The 24,551-nt window shown below is 45.0% G+C and overlaps 3 protein-coding genes across 3 annotated transcripts; 2 read left to right on the top strand and 1 right to left on the bottom strand.

Moving 5' to 3' along the window:
* Positions 1-499: 499 nt before the first annotated feature.
* LOC124487490 (protein shisa-like-2A) lies at positions 500-3,629 on the top strand. The gene is made up of 3 exons (XM_047049866.1): positions 500-681; positions 1,257-1,393; positions 3,107-3,629. The coding sequence occupies exons 1-3, from the start codon at positions 500-502 to the stop codon at positions 3,289-3,291; spliced, it is 504 nt and encodes a 167-aa protein (XP_046905822.1). The 3' UTR covers positions 3,292-3,629.
* A 3,524-nt stretch (positions 3,630-7,153) lies between these two features.
* Positions 7,154-10,648, bottom strand: gpx7 (glutathione peroxidase 7). The gene is made up of 3 exons (XM_047049419.1): positions 10,391-10,648; positions 8,973-9,234; positions 7,154-8,663 (listed from the first exon to the last, which is right to left on the bottom strand). Exons 1-3 carry the CDS (start codon positions 10,520-10,522, stop codon positions 8,500-8,502), a joined length of 558 nt encoding a protein of 185 aa, XP_046905375.1. The 5' UTR covers positions 10,523-10,648; the 3' UTR covers positions 7,154-8,499.
* A 355-nt stretch (positions 10,649-11,003) lies between these two features.
* Positions 11,004-24,188, top strand: tut4 (terminal uridylyl transferase 4). Its single transcript, XM_047049415.1, has 30 exons — positions 11,004-11,150; positions 11,965-12,499; positions 12,655-12,809; positions 13,008-13,124; positions 13,257-13,434; positions 13,910-13,998; positions 14,267-14,318; positions 14,587-14,656; positions 14,860-14,986; positions 15,088-15,207; positions 15,431-15,607; positions 15,933-16,107; positions 16,237-16,829; positions 16,992-17,142; positions 17,652-17,738; positions 17,866-17,969; positions 18,072-18,129; positions 18,262-18,365; positions 19,024-19,113; positions 19,259-19,372; positions 19,503-19,580; positions 20,042-20,219; positions 20,327-20,374; positions 20,674-20,756; positions 20,883-20,998; positions 21,112-21,263; positions 21,918-22,015; positions 22,211-22,757; positions 23,331-23,501; positions 23,646-24,188. The coding sequence occupies exons 2-30, from the start codon at positions 12,058-12,060 to the stop codon at positions 23,732-23,734; spliced, it is 4,563 nt and encodes a 1,520-aa protein (XP_046905371.1). The 5' UTR covers positions 11,004-11,150; positions 11,965-12,057; the 3' UTR covers positions 23,735-24,188.
* The last annotated feature ends 363 nt before the right edge of the window (positions 24,189-24,551 follow it).

Raw genomic sequence — 24,551 nt, 5'->3', positions numbered from 1 at the left:
GCTTTAGATTTATTGATTTAATTCATGGGTTATAAATGTTACCTTTAAAAGATAGTTTGCACTACTTTGCTACAAAGTTAGAATAATCAGAAAGGGAAGGAGTGGGGCACAGAGAGAGAGAGCGAGAGAGAGAGAGAGAGAGAGAGAGAGAGAGAGAGAGAGAGAGAGAGAGAGAGAGAGAGAGAGAGAGACAGAGAGAGAGAGAGAGAGAGAGACAGAGAGAGAGAGACAGAGAGAGAGAGACAGAGAGATTCACATTGAAAGAAACTGTTCAGAACCTTAGACAGCTCTGGTAGGGATGTCTGGCGGGGAAAGTGAAAGCTCAAATTCCTTTTTATGTCGCCAAGACCACTGACAAGAACCTGCGTTACTGTTTGACTGAAAAAGTTCAGATCACTTCGAAATGGAATCTCACGGGTTAAGACTTTATCTAGTATGATCATCTCACAGCCCTGAACATTTACTGAAAATTGTCTCCACGCGTGGGTTTCAAGTAAGGATGAGCGCAGACTGCAAGAGCTACTACAATGCAGAGAAAGTGTTTGTGGATGGATTCACGTGCCCCAAATCAGACAGTAATGCACGGTCAGTTTTTTGTTGCGGTTTTAACGATGTGAAATATTGCTGCGATGACCCCAACAGTTTTTTCCCTTATGAGTATGGATACATGTGGTGGCTGAGGTAAGACCAACAGCAGGTGCGGCGCTAATGACGATCTCGCGAATTATATGGAAGCATCAAGTTTTCCAAAGAGTAGCCTACAATCCTGTGCTTATAGCCTAAGCTACCTGTTGCATCTCGGGCATAATATAGCCTGTAGCCAGCTAGCGTTCTCTGAAAACTTGGTTTTAAACAAATCAGCAGCATAGGCTAACCTGAACATGTCCAGTTTAGACCATTTTCGAGATATTTTGAAGAATGTATTTACTCAATTGAGTCAAATTCACATAATAAAAGAAGAACCATCAGAATTAAATTGGATAAGCTACCTGGATTTCCTAAGATATTCTCCTAGGAGAAGCTATTCCTTCTCCAACAGAATGAGACCGTCATCATAGTGATCTCTTCAAAATGCATAATCTAAATGTAAGTTACAATAGCCTAACAAAGAGGAAGTGCAGCCTATGTTAAGTTTTAACATCGTTTTCAGAAAGTTCTAAACAGAGTTGCGCAGAGTTTATTGTAATTACATAGTCGTACTGACAGAGCATTTGTTTTATTGTTTTTGAGAGTGTGCTGATCTCATTTTACTGCAGTCTGGGAGCTCTCGTGGGTCTCTCCATAGCAGCTGCGGTTCTGCTAGCCTTCATCATCACCGTCTGTGTACTCTGCTATCTGTTCATTGCCACCAAACCCAGAGGCTTGGACAATGGGCTCCCCCTCCAATCTCCAGGTCAGTACAATGCAATATATATGATAGGTATGAACATAATACTGCCCTCTAGCATTATATGATGTAAGGGCTCTCAAGTGTCACGCATTGAGCGTGACAGTCACTAATTTTGGTCTTTTGTCACGCCCTCCCGCCACACAAATATGCCGCAGCGCAGCACCCACCACCCAACCAAAATTACTTTGGCCGCGCCTCTCTCACTATGGAAGGCAGGAATCAAGTGCGTCTCCCTTGGAGTTTTTAGTCGAGCCTGCCACTTATCAGCCAATTAAAAAAAAAGAAAGGGTCTGCACAATAGCCAATTGGAAAACAGCACCATTGTATCTGGGTAAGATTTAATGCAACAACCAATGGAAAAAAGCATATCCTGTAATTTTTCACGTGATTTTGCTACAGAATTTTCCGAAAGTTTCGTTCACCTACAGAGCAAACCACTGGAGCTCGAGCATCACTTTGAGCAGTCACCATGATCTCCTGTTTTATTGTTAAAACAAATTCACAACTTGTTTGACACAAACAATGACAACTTGACTGCCGTCAGAAAACGTTTCCCAGATAATTAGCATCAGTTTTTCACGAGTGTCTTAACCAACAGTTTTACAGGCTGTTCACCGCTCAGAACAAGTAGTTCATAGATGTAGCCGGTGTGTATCGGTGAAACTCACTCCTCAGGTATGTAAAAAGCCAACAGTGTCATCTTTTCCTAACTTTTCGTTGGTAGTGGTGGCGCTTGGGATGTCTGAGGTGATAGGTTCGAACCAAGTGCGGGATGGCAATAGGCCCGATACCTCTGACGGAGCTTGCAATACCACGTCTGTCACATATTAAAGTAATATTTTCGTTATCACACGATGACTGACATAGTGTCACATTTTAAACATCTCTTTGTATTACCATTAATTATTATTATTAATTGTATTACCACTAAATACATTTAAGTGTAACATGCAATTTGAAGAAGAGGTAGAGAGATAAGAGATTGACATATGAGAGAATTATTTTTTCTTGTGTAATGTTTTGCATAACCATGACAGCCAAATTGGCACTTCACACTCGAGGGACTAGAACAAAATTGGCCCATTATTGTTGAATAGTAGTGGTTGAGACATTTGTTTCTGCTGTACAGTTCTTGCCTTGTTGTCATGCTCCACAGTCTACTATGCCAGTCAATCCTTTGCTCATGTGATTTAAATCTGACTATGTTACAGTCAGGGAGAAAAGATTGGTTGTTTTTTGTTGTTTTTTCTTAAGAAAAATCTTTCTTGTGATCTATATCCTTCCATGTTTTCCTTCTTTACCATCATGGTTTTTGTCAGTCAATCTGAATGTCCTGATGTATGTGTTTGTTTGACACAGGAAAGGCCGTCATATATGGTGAGGTCAAAGCATGGATGTTCACACTAAATTGAAACAGTTCATTGTGATGTGGTGGCGGATTTCCGGATGCTGTAAAAAACTGCTTTTGCAGTGGGTCCATACCCCACCGCACTCTGGGCCTGAAAATCACGAGGCATCTGATTGCAAAGACGAATAGGTTCTCATTTCCATAACAATGTCTATTTTCTTTTTTGTCAAACTGGTCAGACAATCCCCTGTGCAATTACAGTAACTTGTGGCAGTATATAGAAACAATTATTCTCTTTTCACCACACTTCATTGGTTGCATTCAATTGTTGAGAAGAGTCAAATGTCAAAAAGGACTTTGTGTTCCAGGTAATGAGCCAAGTCCACAGCAGGGACCAAGCCAATGTGTTGCCCCCACCGGTCCACAAGGGCTTCGGAAGCATTTCCTGAGGGGCAAGTTAGACTGTGACAATCAACCTCCTGACCCAGATCGCCTCTTTCAGACGTGCTTCATGGCTACTGTCACGACAATCAATGTAGAAGGTCCTTCATAGACTGGCAGTGGCACCTCAAACCAGTATTACAGTTATTAATGCTCTGTAAAAACATTGTTTTTCCTCCTATTTAACTTTTTTCCGCTTTGGCTGGAATTGGCTTTTTTCTCTCTCTCTTTCTTCCTTTTGCAGTTCTGTCACTATAAATGATCTACCCCTTTCTTTATTGAAGCACAGGAAATGGAAAGAGAGGGGGTTGGAAGCTGATCATCAACTGAAAGTGTAAATATCTTGAAGAAATAAGATTATATGTATATATCAATATTTCGTTTTCAAGAAGCAGAATTGATTCATTGGTGTTCAGTCGGCTAAGGAATTACATCACTATCAAACTGTTACAGCATATCCCATTCTGTTTCTTTACAAGCTTTTTGAAACCATCAAAAAAAATATCATTTGTATTCCTTAAGAGGTGAGAGAAAAATAGGCAAACAACAACTGAATTTTAGACATTTATTTCAGTCCTTAAAATGAAAAACATTTGGATCTCACAAACATACAATGTCACATCCAAAAATTAAATGCAACAATGTTTTAGGATTTCATGTTCAATATGAAATATGATCTTTAATAAACACTTTACATCCATGTACTTGTAATAAGCATCAGTTATTAGGCAATAAGGTCTTAGTAAGTTAGTAATTCTTCTGACAACCGTCTGGTGATCCCACCGCTCAAGAGCTCCCGGTCCCAACACAAGCTCTTCTTCTGTCTGGCCACCCAATGGTGGAATCAACTCCACACCACCATCAGGGATACTGACTGTCTCCCTGCCTTCAAGAAAAGGCTCAAGACGCACTTGTTCCGGGAGTACAACGGCACTTAGGAATGATTGGCTGGACCGAATGTTAGTTTCCCCCAGGATCACAATGATTCTTATTGAGAGACTTGATGCTCTTGTTGGTTTGTTGTAACTGTCTTAAAATTATTGTACTCGCTGTGAAAAGTATTATTGTTGCTTCCCTTTTCCACGGGTACACTCTTACACTTTTGAGGTTCTTGCTGTTTAATTGTAACTTGTCTAACTACATGCTCTTTTTGTTCTTCCCTTTGGGACTTATTTGGTTTCACAATGTATGCTTCATGTTTGGCTATACCGCAATGTTTGGGGCTATCTCGTTGTTATGATCAGTGACCTATGCACTTTTGTAAAACTCTCTTGGAAGTCGCTTTGGATAAAAGCGACTAAATGCTAAATGCAGAAATGTAATGAAATGTAATGAAATGTAATGAAATGAACACACACCTTATTAGCTACTAATAATTGTATAATTTTATGACAACCCATATCCTTACTTATATCATTAACACTTTTTATTTTATTTTTTATTAACACTTTGCAATCTCATTAACACATATTAATAGCATCTTAAAATGGTTCCATGACCTATTAAATGCATTGTTGGTAAATTTAACTAACAAGTTTGACTTGATTTTGAAACATCCAACCCACATACCACCCTCTCCCTTAAAAGCCACTCCCCTAAAAAACATGCTGCCTGACTGTGGTGCGCAGGTATAGAGGTAGACAGGCAATTAGCCCGTCCAATCATTGCATTCGGTCCAAATGCAATGATTGGTTGTGTTTGTAACAGTCCTTCATTGCCCACAGATATCAGATTTATTTTATTGTCCAGAACAGAATGTGTGAGCTATGGGCTGCAGGTCTTCGGGCAAAAGCGGGCAAGGCAATGGATGGAGTAACACTGGAGTCTCGACCGGGAACTGAAAATCACAAGAAAAAGATAAGTAGTAATCAACAAAAATGGGTAAAAATAATCCAATAGGCCTACTCGGAGACTGTGCGGCCTAGTGGTTCACCATGTAGGCCTAACTGATGTTACAATCTGGCAGAGTTTGGATGGTGAGCAGGGTTTAAGTAGGATGTTGATAGCAGATCTGCCACAGGTGAGAATAGTTGTCTGTTCCAAGGGGAGACTCCCAGAAGAAAAAAGAAATAGAACCAGTGTCACAGCTAGCCTAGGGGCATGACACATGTATTGCAAGCACCCGATTCAAAAGTACTTACATAATCTTGACTACTACAGTACCAGGCGCACAGGACAGATTTTAAAAGTGGGGATCAAAACTTTTTTCCCATTAAAACAATAAAGCCATTGTCTTTCTGGAATATGGGGGAAATGTGTTGACAATTGTATTGGCTGGGTGTATGACGAATTTACATTGACATTGACATTTATGCATTTAGCTGACGCTTTTATCCAAAGCGACTTCCAAGAGAGAGCTTTACAAAAGAGCATAGGTCACTGATCATAACAACGAGGTAGTCTCAAACATTGCAAGCAGCCAAAACATGAAGCATACATTGTGAAACCAAATAAGTCCCAAAGGGCAGAACAAAAAGAGCATGTAGTTAGACAAGTTACAAATTAAAACAACATGAACCACCAAAAAAGTGCAGGACTGTACCTGTAGAAGAACAATCAACAGTAGACGTCTACTGACATTTTGTAACCAAGTAGCCTAGATAAAAATTATCATAAAAAAAAACACCCACTTCTCTACACAGCCACCAGTACCTGTAGCTTCTCGGTGACAGAGCTTCTAGTTTTCAGTTTTCAGCATGAAGCCTGGGACACAATAGCCTGGCTGCCAGCCCAACTTCTCCCCGCCCAAAAAATCTGGGCGAACCAATGAAATTGCCAGGGCGGGCTTTATACGATGATGGACAGATGATCAACAGTAACGTAATCACCTACGTCACAAAAGAGCGCTTAAGTTGAATTCGTTTTGAACAAACATGGCTACCGCTGGAGATCTGGGATGTTATGATTCTGCCATCGAGTCTGTTTTAGAAGACATCGACAGCGCATTAATTTTGAAAGAGGAACAGAGAGACGCAATCAAGGCATTTGTCAATGGAAAATATGTTTTGGCCGGGATTCGGTAAAAGTTTAATTTATCAGCTGGCCCCGATGGTCGCGAAGAAGATGGGACACAATGAACCCAGTGGCCATTGTGGTTTCTCCTTTTCTTTTGTGGAGTTATAATCCTAAACGGAGAACTTGTTCGTATATGCATTGCCCTTTATTGTTTTGCTCAAAAAGGTTGACCGTGCGAACAAGTACTCCCCCTACCCTTAACTTAATTTTACAACACGGCAAAAATCTTTGTATTCATTCTTCAAGCATACTTCAAGTCTGCTTGTAGTTTAGTTCTGTTGACAACAACTATGCGGTGCTTAACATACGTCACATACTCTGTTGCTCTGATTGGTTGTAGATCTATCCAATTGAGCGAAGAGGCATTTGTTTTCCATTCTCGTTTGAAACACGCCCTGTAGTCAAAGCCCAACGGAGAGTTCTCAGACTCATATTCTGACTAGAATTATGAGTATGACAACGTCAGGCTAGGGACACAATGGAAGCGCCACGCAGCGCCACGATCGGCTACGACTGGTTAAAAGCTGTTACAGTAACACCAGACGCGCATTTCTCCGCGGCGTCCGCGCCGGTCACCAAGCCTTTCATCTACTCTGGGCTTTCCTTTACGCTGACATGGTAGGCTACATAAAAATGGCATTGGCTATATCCCAGCATTGATCCTTATCTATGTTGTCCTTGTCAAATTGATGCTGGAGGTCATACAACACCCTGTTCTTTTCAACCTCGAGGATTAACTTGATGTCGTCCATCTCCTTGAAATTATCGCTGATTTTAGAAATCGATTTGGGGGTTCTCTCTCGGTAGGCCATATCTGCACGCGTGTGTTGCGTGCAACGCGTGACAACTCCTTTCTCACAAACAAAACTATACGGGCATGCTAGCTCAACAGATCAATCCGTTATTTTCATTCGTTTTCATCAACCACATGGAAAAATTAAATGTTTTAGAAACCAAAATTGTGTGTCAGTTACTTCTCCTTTATTGTATAAGGGGGGTATTGTAATAATGGAAAAACGAGAGACAGCAAGAAATGTGTGTATGGTGTTTGAATGCACTACAGCTCATCAGAAAAAAGATTATTCTCAAAAGTGATGGGACAAACAGGGGTCCCTATGAGATTAATCCCCCCCACTACCACAACATTCTGTGCCCCTGGTTTTGACTGACCAGTTTTTCAGAACCTCCGCTTTTACACTTTTGAAGCACTGTGACGATAAAGATCAACTAGACAAATATGTGTGTATTGAAAGATTATCTGAGATATACCACTGATAAACATCACATTGTACAGGAACAGGGAAGGCAGAGAAAAAAAAAAGACATCCAGTGTCCAGCTTTTAAATGCTGCTTTACTGTTCCACTAAGATCCCCGGAAATTAGTAATGGTCCTTGATTGAAACCCTTTAACCTTTATGTAATTTCCACTAATTGGTGAATGGCAAGAGACTAAGGCTAAAGAGTAACACAATGGATGCTCGGCTAGGCTCACTTAAATACTGCTCAGCTTGTTTTAGATTTCACAGAAATTGAAGCGTGGACTGGTTCCTGTGCTAACTTGGCCTTCTGCTTTCAGATCTAATCGTCTCTGTGTGATAGATGCCAGAACCACTTTTGAAAAACATTTAACATGTAAAATGACTATAACAGGGAAACACAATTAATTATGTTGTTCATTGGGGGTCAACGTGTTTGCAACATGCCCTCTCTTTGTATGACTTGCATACCAATATATAAAGGTTGTTTTGCTCCAATTTCTCTAAGCACTATTTTCCCGAACCTTGATTGCAAAAAAGACAAACTAAGATGTCAAACTTTCACTACCACTTCTGCTTAGACAATTAGAAACATTGAAGAAATCCAATGTAGAAATCCTCTACTTTGAGGAGTTTGTTGTACACATACCATTTGTATGAAGAACATTTCAACACAAGCATAACATTCCCCTCAAACATGAATTGCAGAGGACTAATTTGTATTCTAAATCGATAGTCGGACAAAGATTCCCCATTACATATGTCAACAGAACGTTTTTATGGAGAATGATTGATCGTTACTAATGCACAATCATGATGAAACTATTTATTAAAAAATTTTACCTTGACAAAGTAAATTCAAGATAGTGGTGACACTCATATTCTAATAAGAATAACAAACAAACAAACACCTTCACCAACAAAAAGAACAACAAAACACATAAATGATAGTTGTGTTTGTGGCGCCTGATGGCATTCAAACTATCACTAAACATGTGATGGTTACATACAGTAAACCACAAACCCTATTTGGGATTTAAAGTCTTGTGTTAAAGTTCTTCTTTCTTCTTTAAGATGATCTGGCGTATCATTTCCGTGATTTGGGGTCTGATTTCTTTGACAGGAACACTTGGCCCCCATGCATCAACTACCTTTCCATTTACATCAATGAGATACTTCCAGAAATTCCAGTCGGGTTCCTTCCCAGTTGCCTCTGAAAACATAGAATAAATAAATAAAACAACTAAGAAGTCCTAAAGTATGGCTGCACACATACTGTTTGAAAAACAAGTGACATTTCACAATGTTTATGCAATCTTCCAGTTTAACAATGGCTTGCCAGTTTCTTCACAATATAACCTGCTGGTCCTCACTCCAATTATCTAAACCACCCACATCATGTGCATACCGGAGAGAAACCCCAAACACTGGTCCTAAAACACTGTTGCTATCATTCATGAAAAGACCTCTAGTGCACCGTTGGCATCTACTTTTTTGCACCACCTGTTGTCAGTATACACACCTGCAAGGTACTTATAGATGTTGTTAGCCCCGGTTCCCACCACAGCAATTTTGCTAAAAAGTGGAAAGGAGACATCATAGACACGACGCACAAAGCTGTCAATCTCCTTGTCACTACCAGGCTCCTGCTGACCAAACTGGTTGCAGGGGAAGGCCATCACGTTGAAGTGATATGGCCCTAAGTCCCGCTGCAGCTGCTGTAGGTCTCTGTAATGCTCCTCTGTGAAACCACACTCACTGGCTACATTCACCACCAGAGACACCTGTATGGAAAACACAAGGAAAATACTGTAGAATCGCCATCGTGATAATGGTTATATGGCTATTGACCAGGCATGTTTTGGTTGTAATAATGATATGGTTATCACAACACAAACATGCCTGCATGTTGCTCCTATGCGAGGACAAAAAATGCAGGTCTGGATTCAATTACATTTTGGCGTGGCAAAAAAAGCCAAAGGAGATTGTTGTGGTAAAATTATTATTATAATGTAAATCATCAGGCACTTAGCTATAGCAGTATATTCTTGCAGATTGATTGTTGTATCCTACATCAAAAAGCATCTAATGGGTATGATCAGGCGCACTTACAACTCCAAGTGTTTACATGTTCACCTAATAAACATTTGAAGATGAATACTCTTCTTTTAATTTGTTATTTGAATGGAATATTCATGTTAATTTCAAGAGAAGCATTAAATTGGGCTTAGAGTGATATATGGGAGTACTAAGGACAAATCTCTTTCAGCTCCAAGGTTATCAATAGGGTTAATATGCCAAAAAGCAACAAAATTAGGCTACAATCGGAGAAAAGTTGAACAGTTTGAGGAAAAACGTGCTGATCTCAAAACATTTATGTAATTGTCACGGATGAATTTATCTAGCGCTGAAATAGCTACCTACGTTTGTTGATCTTGTCTAATGTTGTCATCTAGTGTCAACATAAAGTCATCACACTTGATCCACGCCATTCACAGAGAACAGTGAAATAGCTGAATCTAAAAAGCATCAGCCTACTCCAATTGGAAACTAGAATTCTAATCGCATAATGATCTGACGTTTTTCTTCACCTAATCGTCAACAATGAAACAGGCTAATCTTAGAAACGCACAGGCTACATTTAAAATGTGTATGGGGCTAAAGTACAATCATTGAACTTATAATATTCTATGTGCTTCGTGATTTTCCTGATTTAAAGCTTGACTACTGTAGCCTACTTGCGCTCGGGGGTTGCCACGTAGACTGATGATGGCTACAATGAATGAGTTAGACTAACTTCAGAAAAATGCAAGAGAATTTACCATGACTAGAAGATGGTTATGAAATCCATAAAATTAATGCATGCACATTCCAAATTGGGCAGTAACGCAGCAGGGTTTAGATCCACGTACATTTTCTGTGTGAGCTTGATAGACTTACCGAACCCCTGTATTTGTCCAGAGACACTAATCTTCCTCTGCTATTAACTACCTTGAAAGTGTAAAAATCTTTTTGTTTAGCATCGATAAGATTGCATAAACACATACCTAACGTCAGCGCTCCGAAAAGCATTTTTTCAAGACTATGCTAACTATGTCTATGTTTAATGTATCAGGTTAAAGAGTGAACAAATTATGTTGGACTAAACTGCAACAGTAGAATGGGATTTGTCTGGGCACGGAATCCAATGACTGGACCAAGAAAAGTTTCGTTGGGAGGGCGGAGTCACATAACTCCATCCTAACTACACTCAAGATCAGTGTGTGCATTAAAACGAATGAAAAATGCAAACAACAACTTTGAACGCAAATTATTAATAGTTAACCAACACATGCAACACAAAATAGCTTCTTGATTATTATCTTTATAAGAGCCGTCAGCGTCCGTACAATAACATTGAATAGGCTATATGAATATACATACATATAGGTTATTTATATTCTGTGATGTGCAATTAATAAGTTAGTTGTGAAACTTATTTGCAGAACTCTTGTGGTAGAAGAACATTTCAGACTTGGGTTCCCTTGGGTTCCACAGTCTGCACAACGCACATCATCAAGCTTCCCACAATGCAGCGAGTGTAACATGGCGTCCGTGGCTGCTGTTTTGGTCAGGCCTGTGTGGATGTGAAAAACAAAGCGCTGAGAAGGAAGATGGAGAACAACTACTGATATAGTTAGCACTAAATCTGCACACAGAAGTAAGACAACACATGTTTCTTTGTATTCAGATTGCTTGTGTGGAAATTATCTTTGCGTTTGAGCATGTATGATACCTTGCTCTGTCAAATCAACAATGATTTCCAAGTCAACTAGCTGGCTGCGCTAGCTTGCTAGCTAGCTTACGTTAGCACCAATGCTATCCAACTGGCCTAGCCAGTTTACTATCTGGCGATACTTTGATACATGTTATATCTGTTTAACAAGCTAGTATGGTGGTGCTATCGCCTTTTGCAGGGGTACTATTTCGAGTACACACCGGTCATGGTGTCAACAAGCGTGTGAAGGTCGCGCTATGAGATGCAGTGTTTTGTTATCACGTTTGGTACTGTACTTGTTTGTTTTGAGTGAACTTCTACCTCGCCATCAGGTACTCGTACTGAAGTCGTATATAACTAAGTATGTAACTTCGATGTTAGTAGCTAATTTGTTAATAGTCTCGTATCTGCAATGTTTTAGTTGACATTGCGAGCCTCGTTTCATACATCAACAACTTCAGCTAAAAGAAAGTCAATAGTTAATGCTAGGGAAATTCTATCCTGCCGGTATTGTGGGATGGGCATGCCTTTCTTTTCGAACCGTAGGCTATTAGTTTCATTTCCGTCTGTTTCGGAATTTGTGTGGTTTGGAGTATGTATGAAAAGGTTTGTATGAACGGTTTGTTGTTGGCATTACATTTGCAAATTAGTATTTCCCATCAGCTTGTGGGACCCTGATCCGGCAAGGTAAACGTTTTTTATTTTTCATGTTGCCAGTCATGATAATGACCAAGAATGTCAAATTTCCCTTTTGCAGGTTTTCATTTATCTTGATCTCTACCAACCTGGTCACACTATCATCTGAGGGATTACTTCATTCTGGGGCATAAAGAGAGGGAGGACGGGAGGCATGGAAGAGTCCAAAAGCCCACTGAAATCAGTTAAGACCTCCCGCAACGAGGCGAGAGGAGTCAAAGCTCCATCCACCAAGTCCCTAAAAGAGGTTCCAGCACAGAAAGAGGGCACCAGGTCTGCCAGCCGAAGCAAAGAAAACGTCACCGTTGCAAAGGATGGTCATAAAGAAGCGGGCAGTCATGGGCTAGGGAAGGGCCCCATAGACGGCCCCCAGGACCAGGGACGAGGGAAGCCCCGCAGACTGACTGGGAGGACCAGCTCTGGAGAGAGGGGGAAAGGGAAAGCGGGAGGGCAGCAACAGGCAGGGCAGGTTCCTAACTCCAGGGCTTTGCCGGCCCCAGACAGTGGACCCACTGTGGTGCCCAAAGCCCCAAAGGAAGGCCCTGCCAAGGAGACAAAGTCCTCAAAGGCAGCCCACGTGAAAGAGAAGCCAATTGGTGTGTCTTTAGACTCGTAATGTACTCATAAGTTCAACCGTGACCGTCGATTTAAAATGGGCTTCAACTTTTGTGCTGCCCACTATTATACAATGATTCACTCTGAGGCTGTATCTTATTGGAATGGCGGCCTGTATATATTCGGTTGTTTGCAGGCGAGAATGCCGGAGTGCTTGTGGGCTTGCCTGTCCAGGAGGGCAGGGCGGCCGGATCAGGGATGGAGGGTGGTGCCGGGATTACTGACCAACAGCTTGGCCTCAAACAGGCAGAGGAGCGCCTGTACCGGGACTACATTCACAGACTGGTGAAGGTAAGGATTGGGCGTTCCCATGTCGAGCTACACGCAACTGAGTAGTTCTAGTTGTTTGTGCTTCCAAGCGATCGTTTGGGAAGGCTGTCATGGAGCTCCTGTTGTCTTCTCATTTGCATATCCAAAGTTTAGGGTTGGACGTGATCAACAGCTCCTCGGTCCTGATTGGCTTTCTTTTTCTCATTTTGTTCTTCACAGCAGTCTCCTGAGTACCCTAACTTCCAGTACGTATGCAAACTGTGTTCAGTGCACATTGAGAACATACAAGGGGCCCACAAACACATCAAGGAAAAGAGACACAAGAGGAACATTATGGTATTACGGACCGTTTCGTTGCATTTTCGACTTATTTTCGTAGCACTCAGGCGTCCAATTCCGTAACCGGTAGGATTCTCAAACCCTTGTTTAAGAGGGACTGTGCTGTCGTATGGTTCTGCTGTTTTCTAGGAGAAGCAGGAGGAGAACGAGTTGCGTGCACTGCCTCCACCTTCCTCTGCCCAGCTGAGAGCGGTGGATGCTGCCATCTTGGAAACCGCCAGCCAGCATGGCATCTCTGAAGAGGACTTCGAGGTCCGTCAAGCTGTGGTCACCAGGATGGAAGAGACCATCAAGCTACACCTAGCAGGTAACTGTTAGTGTAAAGGCGGTCTGTCGTGGACCTCTCGACTACCGTCAGTAATTACGCAAAAATGTAAATATTTCAAAAGTTATGACTTTACTGTGTAGATATACACCTAGTCCAAAACGTTAAGCGTTTAAAAATCCTTTGGTTTTTTTTGTGGTATGCTGGGTAATGTTGTTTTTCTCAGTTTGACAATTAGCGAAAAAGGGGTCTGTTGTCGGCCATTCACTCTCCAACGAGAGTAGCCTTCAAAACATCAAGGTTGACGCTGCATAATACATATGCATATAGCCTTTGGTGTGACGGCGTGTTTAGACATGTAAATATAGAACGTTGTCGAATTTGATTGGTCACCTTTTGTGTGTGTAGACCTAGAATCTTCACCTGATCCCAAACCTCGTCAGCCTAATTTAGCGGCAACGAGAAGTGCTACGTGTGTGGTGCTGTGACGCTAATGTGCTTATTTCTTCCTTCCCAGCATGCTCCCTCCGTCTCTATGGCTCCTGCCTTACCAGATTTGCCTTCAAAACGAGTGACGTCAACATTGACGTCACCTACCCCCCCACCGTAAGTGTCTCCACTTTCTCTGGGCCTTGTAACAGCCGTGTAACAACGCGAGGAAGACGGCAGAAGTCTTTGAAGAGTTTGTCCTTATCACCTATTGTTCTAAGCAGGGATGACCTTGAATAGGACGCAACTGGTTTTGTGAGGGAAATTATACAATTGATAACGAGAAGTACTGGTCAGGATAGGTTGAAATTGGACATTTAAAAGAAGTAACAACAATATCAGCAGTTATGTCTTTAAATGCCCTCTGCTCTCTTTGTTTCCTTAGATGACACAGCCAGATGTATTGATACAAGTACTGGAAATCCTGAAGAACAGTGGTTAGTTGGACCTTGAGTGGCATCCTTTGTTGAGGCTGTAACATTAGCATGAGGACTATAGTGAGACTCAATGAGCTCTTTATGCCCCACTCTGTAGAGCTACATTCATTGTTTAAACCAGTCTTCATGTCAATCTGTTTGACACTTTATCCACATATAAAACATAATTTCACAAATATACAGCGCAGACTATTAACACTTATGAGGAGTGTATACCATAAACAACACTAAGGAGAATATTGTCTCGTTTGGTTTTATGTTTTTACAGCTCAACTTTCTGAGGTTGAGTCTGACTTTCATGCCAAAGTTCCTGTGATATTCTGCAGAGATATCAATAGGTAAGTTATCCTGTCAGCACATGTCCAACTGTTTTTTCTACAACATAATTCCGGGATGTCAAGCACACACCATCTGTCTCTCTGAGACCCAGCTGAGCTTCCAGTACGACCCAGCTCTCATTAAGCTTGATTTTCATTTAGATACAAGGTATCCCACTGTTCAGGGTCATCTTCTAAGTCGTCTCGTCCTCTGTCTTATCCAGCGGGCTTATGTGCAAGGTGAGTGCCGGGAACGACGTTGCCTGCCTCACCACCAACCACCTAGCTGCACTGGCGAAACTGGAACCTCGACTCATTCCCCTGGTCCTGGCCTTCCGCTACTGGGCAAGGGTAAGGCTGGAGGAGAATGAACTGGATTTCCCTTGTTGTATCTTGGTCTAGACCAGGAGTCCCCCGACGAAATGTAATTCAAATCTGTTCCTCTTTTGTAGTTGTGCCACATTGACTGCCAAGCGGAAGGAGGGATACCGTCCTACTCCTTCTCCCTCATGGTCATCTTCTTCCTCCAGCAGAGGAGAACACCTATCCTCCCAGTTTACCTGGGTTACTGGGTAAGCTACACCGGGGGTCTCCGCCCAGAGCGATGCAGACCCCAGACTCCGTTCATTATTCCTGGGGAAAAAACTCCAGAGCTCTTGCAGACGTCCATGTTATTCTCTACTGGTACAGGCCCAGGTACTAGCCAGTTCCTAAAGTGGGCCATGCCTTTTTGTTGTTGTTGATTGAACCGAACAAAAGGAGGAGCAACCTAAATATGTTTTGTTTGTTGTTAAGATCGAAGGCTTCGATGTGAAGACCGTGGATGAGTATCATCTGACTGGAGTGGAGATGGACATCTTTGTGGGATGGGCGCACAGACCGCCCAGCACCAACGAGGGACGAAGTGACGGCAGGGGGGAGGCGAAGGCGAAGCCAGAGCCCAAATCTCATGTTGGCCACTCAGGGGGAATGGTAACCCTAAATGCTCAATCGAATCCATTCATAGCTGTCGCTCTCAACCCTGGTCCTAAGGGGACCCTCACCCCCGTCCTGCATGTTTTCGATGTTTCCTTGTTCCAACACATCTGATACAAAGGAATACATTGTCAGAAGTCTGATAATGATCCGTTCATTTGAACCAGGTGTGTTGGAGCAGGGATACATCTAAAACATGCAAGGCAGGGGGTCCCTGAGGACCGAGGCGGACGACCACCGATTTACAGGAACACCCAGCTTGGATCTTTGGTCTTAACACGGTCTGCTCTTATGCTGTCCCCCCCCCCCCCCCCTCCCCCAGACTCGTCTGACCCTCGACCTCGGGAAGGGCGTGTCTCTGGGCCAGTTGTGGCTCGAGATGCTTCGCTTCTACACGCTGGAGTTCGCCCTGGAGGAGCACATCATCAGCATCCGCCTCCGAGAGCTGCTCTCCAGGGAGGGGAAGAACTGGCCCCGCCGCCGGCTCGCCATCGAAGGTGAGAGGGGGAAACTGTCCAATCCTTTTAAACCTTCCCGGGGGAGGGTCCAGCTTCGCCTTGACATTCAGTCAGAGTTCTATTGATGTCACCATCCAGTTTTTTCTTCTTCTTCTTTTCCCTCTCCAGATCCTTTTGCTCTGAAAAGGAACGTCGCCCGAAGTCTGAATAGTCAGATGGTCTTCGAGTACATCCAAGAGCGCTTCCGCACCGCGTACAAATACTTCGCCTGTCCGCAGGGCAGGGCCACCGGGGGTTGCCATAGTGCCAGGAAGGCTTCCAAACTCCACCCGAACAAGGACGAAGAAGAGGGGAAGGCCGTGCCGTCGACGAAAGCCAGAGAGAGCGACGGACGACGCGTAGCCAACGCCGAGAGCTCGGACACAAAGGAGGAGGGCGAACGCGAGGAAGACTGCGGTTCGGGTTCACGTCCAGGGAGGGAAGCAGGGGGGTTGGCCCGCAGCGTCTGGGACCTGGCCCTCAGCGAGGGCGGCAGCTCCACAGGAGGGGCTTCTGCCGACCGCGATGCCCAGGAGGCCCATGCTGTCCTTAGGGTTTCCTCTCCCGGTGCCTGCCCACCCTCCACCCCCAACGGGCTGCCTGACAGCGATGAGGAGGAGGAGGAGGAGCAGGGGGAGAAGATGCGACGGGACATGCTGACCCCTGTTGCTCCGGGGGATCTGCACTATATCTTTGACCAAATGATTTTCACAGGGGGAAAGGTAAAGCACACTCCCACATGATTTACACCCCCCCCCCCCAAAAAAAAAAAAATATAATATGTCACATGAAAGTAAAAGGAGAAACAGAAAATGAAGCTACTGCACAGTTGCGGTTGCCTTTCAAGGTGGTGAAATCACGAACACGCCTCCGTTTCCCCTCAGCCTCCCACAGTCGTGTGCAGCATTTGCAAACGAGACGGCCACCTGAAGGACGAGTGTCCTGAGGACTTCAAGAAGATCGAACTGAAGCCCCTTCCCCCCATGAGCGATCGCTTCCGCGACATCCTGGATGGCCTCTGCCGACTCTGCTACCGTTAGTCCTCCCTAAAGCGCAACACCACGATCACATTTGTAACATTATAATACATTTTCGTACAGGCAGGATAGGCAACATTTGTGAACCTAGCAATTTTAGCTAGAGTTCGAAAGGATTCAAACCAAAATATCCCACCACTTCCCTTAAAAGCCACACACATACCTGACTACTGTCCGGTGGTAGGTAGGTAGATATACAAGTAGCTCGTCCAATCGTTGCATTCAAACTGAATGCCGTCCAATCATTAGTGCCGGTCCGACCTTAATAATTGGTTGTGTTTATTACAGTTCTGAAACGCCCATAGATATTGGTTTTATTTTATTTGACTGTCAAACCTTTCGATTTAATGGTTGCTTCCAGGATATTCGTTTTTTTGCAAATATGACAAAATTGCTTCTCAACATTTTGTTGTGTAAATGGCTCTTAAAATGGACATCCGTAGATGGAAAAAAGCAAGTGAGCCTTGACCTAACGCCATGTTTGTCTTTGATGCGTTGTGCTTGCAGATGAGCTATCCCCTTCCCTCCTTGAGCAGCAGAAGAGAGAGCAGATCCTGGTCAGTCTGGAGAGGTTCATACGCAAGGAGTACAACGGTAGGTGGGACCCTCCGTGGCGTCCAAACCCCACCGAGACGTTTGCAACATGAGCCAGACCGGCCGGCGTTTAGGTTCCGCGCTGGTTTCGCGTCGAGTTGACGGAAAATGCTCTCGCCCCATCCAGACAAAGCCCAGCTGTGTTTGTTTGGCTCGTCCAAAAACGGCTTTGGCTTCCGCGACAGTGACCTCGACATCTGCATGACCCTGGAGGGCCACGACACAGCAGAGGTATGAAGTGTGCGTGTTGTTGGGGGGGGGGGAATCAACATGGATCTTTCTGCTACCACCCGCTTTTTCCAGAATCTCATGTCCATTCCCTTTACCCAACAGCTGCTAAACTGCAAAGAGATCATCGAAGGACTCGCCAAGGTGCTCAAAAAACACACAGGTAAGCGACAACTCTGGATCAGTGACATCTGCGATGCTACCTTCATATGTCTCGAAAAAAAAAAACAGTTTCATCAAAACGTTTCTTTTTGTGCCACTCATTCCTGCTCATGCTTTTATTCGCCTTTCCCAGGACTTCGGAACATCCTGCCTATCACAACAGCTAAAGTGCCTATTGTGAAGTTTGAACACAGGCAAAGTGGCCTGGAGGGAGACATCAGCCTTTACAACACCCTGGTAAGGAACCTCTGTAGACTGTCTCTGACTAGAGTTTGACTTGATTGATGCCCAGAAGGGGAAATGCACTGTTAACCGTCACAAAATCAATTATATAAAGACACAGGATAATTATTCAAGTTGATAAACAGCTGTCCTAGTTGGCATGCCGAGTAGTTGTAAAACATGATGACGGTGCAAATTGGTGTAAAGTGTTCATAAATAAGGCTGCCATGTATCCATAAGCAAGCCTAGCATGTAAAGTGTCTGTAAGTAAGCCAGGCATGTAAGTAAACCTAACATGTAAAGGGTCCGTAAGCCATTTTTGAGGTTCATGTTGTTTAATTGTAACTTGTTTAATTACATGCTCCTATAGTTCTTCCGTTTGGCACTTATTTTGAGTTTTTTTTTTACAATCTACGCTTCATGTTTGGCTACTCGCAGGGTTTGGGGATATCTCGGTGTTATGATCAGTGACCTATGCACTTTTGTAAAGCTCTCTTTAGGAAGTCGCTTTGGATAAAAGCGTCTGCTCAATGAATACATGAAAATAAGCAAGCTTGTATGTCTAGACTAGAGCATTCTTTTACCTGGACACAGGCTTCCTCTGTAGCTAGCTCCGGCACATCACACACAACTGGCTGCTCTGACAAGCTCCCCCCTCCCTCCCCTCCTCTAGGCTCAGCACAACACCAGGATGCTAGCGACCTATGCCGCTATCGACTCCCGCGTGCAGTACCTGGGCTACACCATGAAAGTCTTCGCCAAGGTAGGGGCGGCGAATCGGTTTTACATCCCGACTGGGGGGGGGGGGGGGGGGGGGGGGGGGGCTCGTTTTGAGGAACTAATCCGCGAGGTGTCTCCTAACGCCGTCTAACCCCCCCCTCCCCGCGTGTGCGCGCCTCCCCTCGCAGCGCTGCGACATTGGCGACGCGTCCAGGGGCAGTCTGTCGTCCTACGCCTACATCCTCATGGTGCTCTACTTCCTGCAGCAGAGGCAGCCCCCGGTCATCCCCGTTCTGCAGGAGGTAAACGACCCACCCACCCCCTACCCGCCTTCTCAACTTATAGGAGTGTCTCACGAGTCTATATACAATAGATGTTTTTTGTCCTGTCCTGTCCTGTCCCCCCCCCCCCCTCTCTCTCTCTCTCTCTCAGATCTTTGACGGTCAGAGCGTCCCTCAGAGGATGGTGGACGGCTGGAACGCCTTCTTCTTCAACGACATTGACGAACTGGTGAGTCGCCGGGGGCGTCCTCTACTTCCTGTCCCAACGTGTGTGTCCCTCCCTCTCTCTCTTCTCCCTTCACCCCTCCCTCTATTTCTCCTCCCCCCCTACCCCCTCTCTCCCTGTCCTCCCTTCACCCCCTCTCTCTCCTCCCTTCACCCCCCTCTCTCTCCTCAATTCACTCCCCCTCTCTGTCTCTCCACCATCTCCCCTGGTCCCTTCACCTCTCTCTCCTCTACTCCTCTCACTCTGTCTATCCACCCTCCCCCCTTTCCTCCCTCGTCCCTTTACCTCTCTCTCCCCTCTACTTACTTCACTCTGTCTCTCCACCCTCCCCCCCCCTTCCTCCCTCGTCCCTTCACCTCTCTCCTCTACTTCTTTCTCACTGTCTCTCCACCCTTCCTCCCTCGTCCCTTCACCTTCCTCTCCTATACTCCCCTCACTCTCTCCCTCCCTCCCTCCCTGGGTAGCGGCGGCGGCTGCCGGAGCACAGTCAGAACGGGGAGTCTGTGGGCGAGCTGTGGCTGGGCCTGCTGCGCTTCTACACCGAGGAGTTTGACTTCAAGGAGCACGTGATCAGCATTCGCCAGAGGAAGCGCCTCACCACCTTCGAGAAGCAGTGGACGTCCAAGTGCATCGCCATCGAAGGTGTTCACTCAATGAAGTTTTTTTCCACGTTATCGTTGTGATTGGGGAAAAAAAAATGAAAATAATAATGATATGAATCCCTCGCTTCACTGTGGTTGTCCCTTCAGATCCCTTTGACTTGAATCATAATCTCGGTGCTGGAGTTTCGCGCAAAAGTAAGTGAACACGACAGAGGATCCACTCGAAGCAGGAGTGTGAATCAACCAAGGAAGTTTATTTCCAATCAAAAAGTCTTAGCCTTTTAGCTGTTTAATAAATAAAAAAAACATATCAAAGAACGTTGACACAGCGCATTACATGAGAATTCGACTGATTGTATTGCTGCATTTATGCAGCTTCGTCGTCCAAAGACAAAACAGATGGCTCTCAAGTCCGGGACATAGATGGATCCGTTCAGGGAAGGGTTTGTTTCAGTCATCACGGCTTAACCCCTACGCTCTGTCTCCCCACACAGTGACCAACTTCATCATGAAGGCCTTCATAAATGGGAGAAAGTTGTTCGGAACACCCTTCTACCCTCAACACGGCATGGAGGCGGTGGGTTGCACACGACACACACGCACACACCGGTTCTCCTTGTGTCATGCGAGTAAACTGGTGATCATTCTAGAAGCGTCCTCTCTGTGTCTGACCCCATGTTCCTGGGTTCCTTCTCTGTTGCAGGACTACTTCTTCGACTCCAAGGTGCTAACGGACGGGGAACTGGCGCCCAACGACCGCTGCTGCAGGATCTGTGGCAAGATCGGCCACTACATGAAGGACTGTCCCAAGAGACGCAGGTACGTATCCCTCCGCCTGGACGCTTGGAACCCGCGTTCCTGACGCGTGCCGTCAGCGGAGTGGATGACCCATGGCTGACTTCTGCGTGTTTGCGTGCGCGCGCGTGTCTCAGGATGAAGAAAAAGGAGAACGAGAAGGAGGAGGATGCGATGAAGGACGATGAGCCCCGAGAGAGGCGCTGCTTCCAGTGTGGGGACATGGGTCATGTTCGGAGGGACTGCCCGGAGTACCGCCAGCTCAGACAGAGGGCTGCCGGCGGGCCGGGTAAACACACACCACACACACACACACACACACCAGGGGTTGCACATTTTCTTGCATTTTCCTTATCCAATAGCTGAGCACGTTAACAATCAATTATCAATGAATCATTAAGGACATATTTTCTCAGTTCAAATTGTAGTTGATCAACAATATAGGCACATTCATTACGAGAAACATTGATTCACAAAGCACAAACAGTTGAAACAAACAGCCGGCGATCGCTAGCTGCTATTTGTTTGGGTTCCGTAGAGCGCACAGCTCCGCAGTCGTAAAGTCACAACTTCATGACATGACATTTCGTACAATTCTGAAGCAGTGGCGGTAATGATGAATATAGCGGAAACACCGGGACGCAATTACTGCCATTTCTAGACTCACAATGGAGACGGCAAATGTTATTGGGCAAAGGAATTTTTTACTGGTAAAAATGTTAACGGAAATTCATCGATTTAATGATTAATCATGAACATCCCTAACACACACACACACACACAAACACACACATACTCACAAACACACCAGTTCAGAACAAATCCATTTTTTTTGAACAGCTGTCTGTAGGACGACTCATTTTAGGGACGGTCTGGCTTGACCGTATACACGCCAGTAGGGGGCAGTAGTGACTCAAGAGTTTTGCTTTCCCGGCTCCCACAGTTCCCCACATGATGCGTGCCATGGTGAGCTCCCAGTCCATCCCCATCCCCCCGACCACCCCAGACCGTCCTGGGCGAACCAGACAGCCTTCTGAGTGTGTGAGTACACAGATCCTCGAACCGAGTCCCCAGGCTAGACCGAGGGTACTACACTGGTACTGTGCGTCTTTCATTCCGCAGTCACCGTTATGCTTGGAAGTTCAGTTAATTACAAGATGAGCCATTTTTTGTGGCATAACAAATGGGCTTTTTCCTCCCCCTAATTCTCTCCTTCCGACTCTCTCCTCTCTCCAGTCAGACAGCCGCCAGACTCCGCCCTACTCGCCCCAGCCGACCCCGTTTTCCCAGAGCTCCTCGCAGGCCTCCAGCTCCCCTCAGTCCGCCCAGAGCAAGACCTCCAGCATGGGCCCCCCCAAGCAGCCCCACACCCAGGTCCCCCTGTCCCTCTTCAGCTTCCCCCCTGCACACCCCAGCCAATATCCCCACAGCGCTCTCACCGCCCTGGGCCTACTCCCGTCCCACCAGACCCAGCCTCGCCACCCGGTCCCACACCCTTCCGCCTCCTGGCCCATCCACGGCCCCGTCATCCAGACCTCCAGCTCGAATGCCCCCTCCCCTCCCGGCCTTAAATTCCCCCTGCGCCCAGCTTCGGGGAATGGGAACGGGAACGGGGCCTCTGGCCCGGTTGGCAGCCCCTTGAATCTCAACGATCCCAGCATTATCTTCGCCCAGCCGGCGGGGAGGCAGCTAGGCCTGGGAGGGCCGGGACGGGAAGGGCACTGGCACAACCACCTGGCACAGCCGGGGGCGCTGGTGGGCAACGGCACTGTGGGCAATTCAGGTACTCACCGGGTGAACACTGGGGGGCACTGTTTTTGTCTCGTCTTGGTCCGTCTTTTTGTCTTGCTTGGTTAGTTTCAGCTGTCGAATGTGGCTAGCGTTGAGATATTCGTAACGGCCAGAGTCAGTGGATTTTAGGGCGAGAAGAGCTTGAGTGGTTTCCGAAATGTAGGCGTTTCCGTGTATTCATTCGGCGGACGCTTTTATCCAAGGCGAAGCACAAATGGGTCATAGAGTAAGTGCAGCAGATGATGAAAGTCTAGAAGTTTGAGATTCCATTTTTTTCTTGTTCAAGGAGTTTTCAGTAAGTGTTTGTGTGTGTGTGTCTGTCTGTGCATTATCAGCGTTTGTCATATGCCAAGGTAAGAATCACCCATGGTTTGGGTCTGGTGTTTGAAGTCTAGGAGAATCAGTGCACTAAAACCATTGGTTGTACACGGTGGCACTGCTCAATAAAATGGGATCACCACATTTTGTCAACTTGTGAAATAGTCAAAACTGTTATTTATTGCAGAAGAGAATAGCCTGCTGTAGTTCACGTATTTAAGCTGGCCTTCTCTCCTTTGCTCTGCAGAGCCAGGCTACCAGACCAAGTTTGGGGGTGTGACCCAGGGGTCTCGGCCCTGGGAGCACGGCAACACAGCCCACTACTCCCTGTCGCCGTCCTGGCCTTATCGCATGCCCCAGAATTTCCTCCAGCAGGGCAATGGGGGCTTCCAGCCTGGCAAGCCCTTCATGGGCCAAGGTGAGAGACCAGCGATACCCACCAACACTCCCCTCTGTCACGTTTAGAAATTACAGTGCCACTTGGATGTTTTTTTATCCATCATCATTCTCTCGTGAAAGACTGGGGTTACGTATGACCAGTTTGTCTCGCTTTCCTCCTTAGGTTCTGTGGTTCACCCAAGTCAGCATTTTCCTCTGCTACCCCATGGCAGACACCACGTCAACCTGAACTACATCCAACAGAAAAAATGAATAGTGGCATCGTTGTTTATGGATTAAGACGTATGGTTCCCTACGTAACAAAACATTGTTGTCTAACTTTTAATCATTTGGTCACAGGACTTTTTAAAATGAAATGTTTTTTCATTTTTTGTACAGTTTTGGTTTTTTGTCGAATGACATTGATTTGTGATACAAATGTCAAATATTTTAATACCCCCATTTTTGAGGGGGTCCAAAGTGTTTTTATTTTGTGTGTAAAGTAAGGAGGTATAATGTATACCTTTATTTTTATTAGATGTATTCATACTTTGCTTGCTGAAAAATGAAGGCTTTGAATAGACATTTGTTTTAAAAACAATCTAACATGCCACCCCTAATTATGTAGTGCCAAAAAGTTATAGTTTGCAAAAGAAGAAAAAAAAACTGACAAAATAGAAAACCCCCCCAAAAATAAAATACAGAAAAGCAACAACTTCTGTGGCTCCTTGTTTTTTGTCGTGCAAATAATAGATCCTTTCTAATGTTAGAGAGGATTGTTTATGCTGACAAGAATTTTGTGTACCTTTTATGGTGTTATGTCAGTGCAGTAAGCCTTCCCTTCCCAAAACTGAATTTCTAAAACTGGTTGTTCCCATCCTTGATTGTGATTGGCTATATCGCATTCCATGCCGTTGTAAAATCCAGCATAACGTCACAGGTTGTCCACATAACATTCTTTAACATTCCAGATTACTGCGCATCGAATATTTCAAATTGAAAAAGACGGCAAAGGTGTCCATCTGGCTGTTGCGTGGCAACGATTTATGTAGGAACTATACTTTGTAGTAGCGGAAGAATGACTGTTTAT

This window comes from Hypomesus transpacificus, chromosome 26, assembly GCF_021917145.1.
Source record: "Hypomesus transpacificus isolate Combined female chromosome 26, fHypTra1, whole genome shotgun sequence".
Classification (NCBI taxonomy): Eukaryota; Metazoa; Chordata; class Actinopteri; order Osmeriformes; family Osmeridae; genus Hypomesus; species Hypomesus transpacificus.
This window is presented reverse-complemented; position numbering and strand designations above follow the sequence as displayed.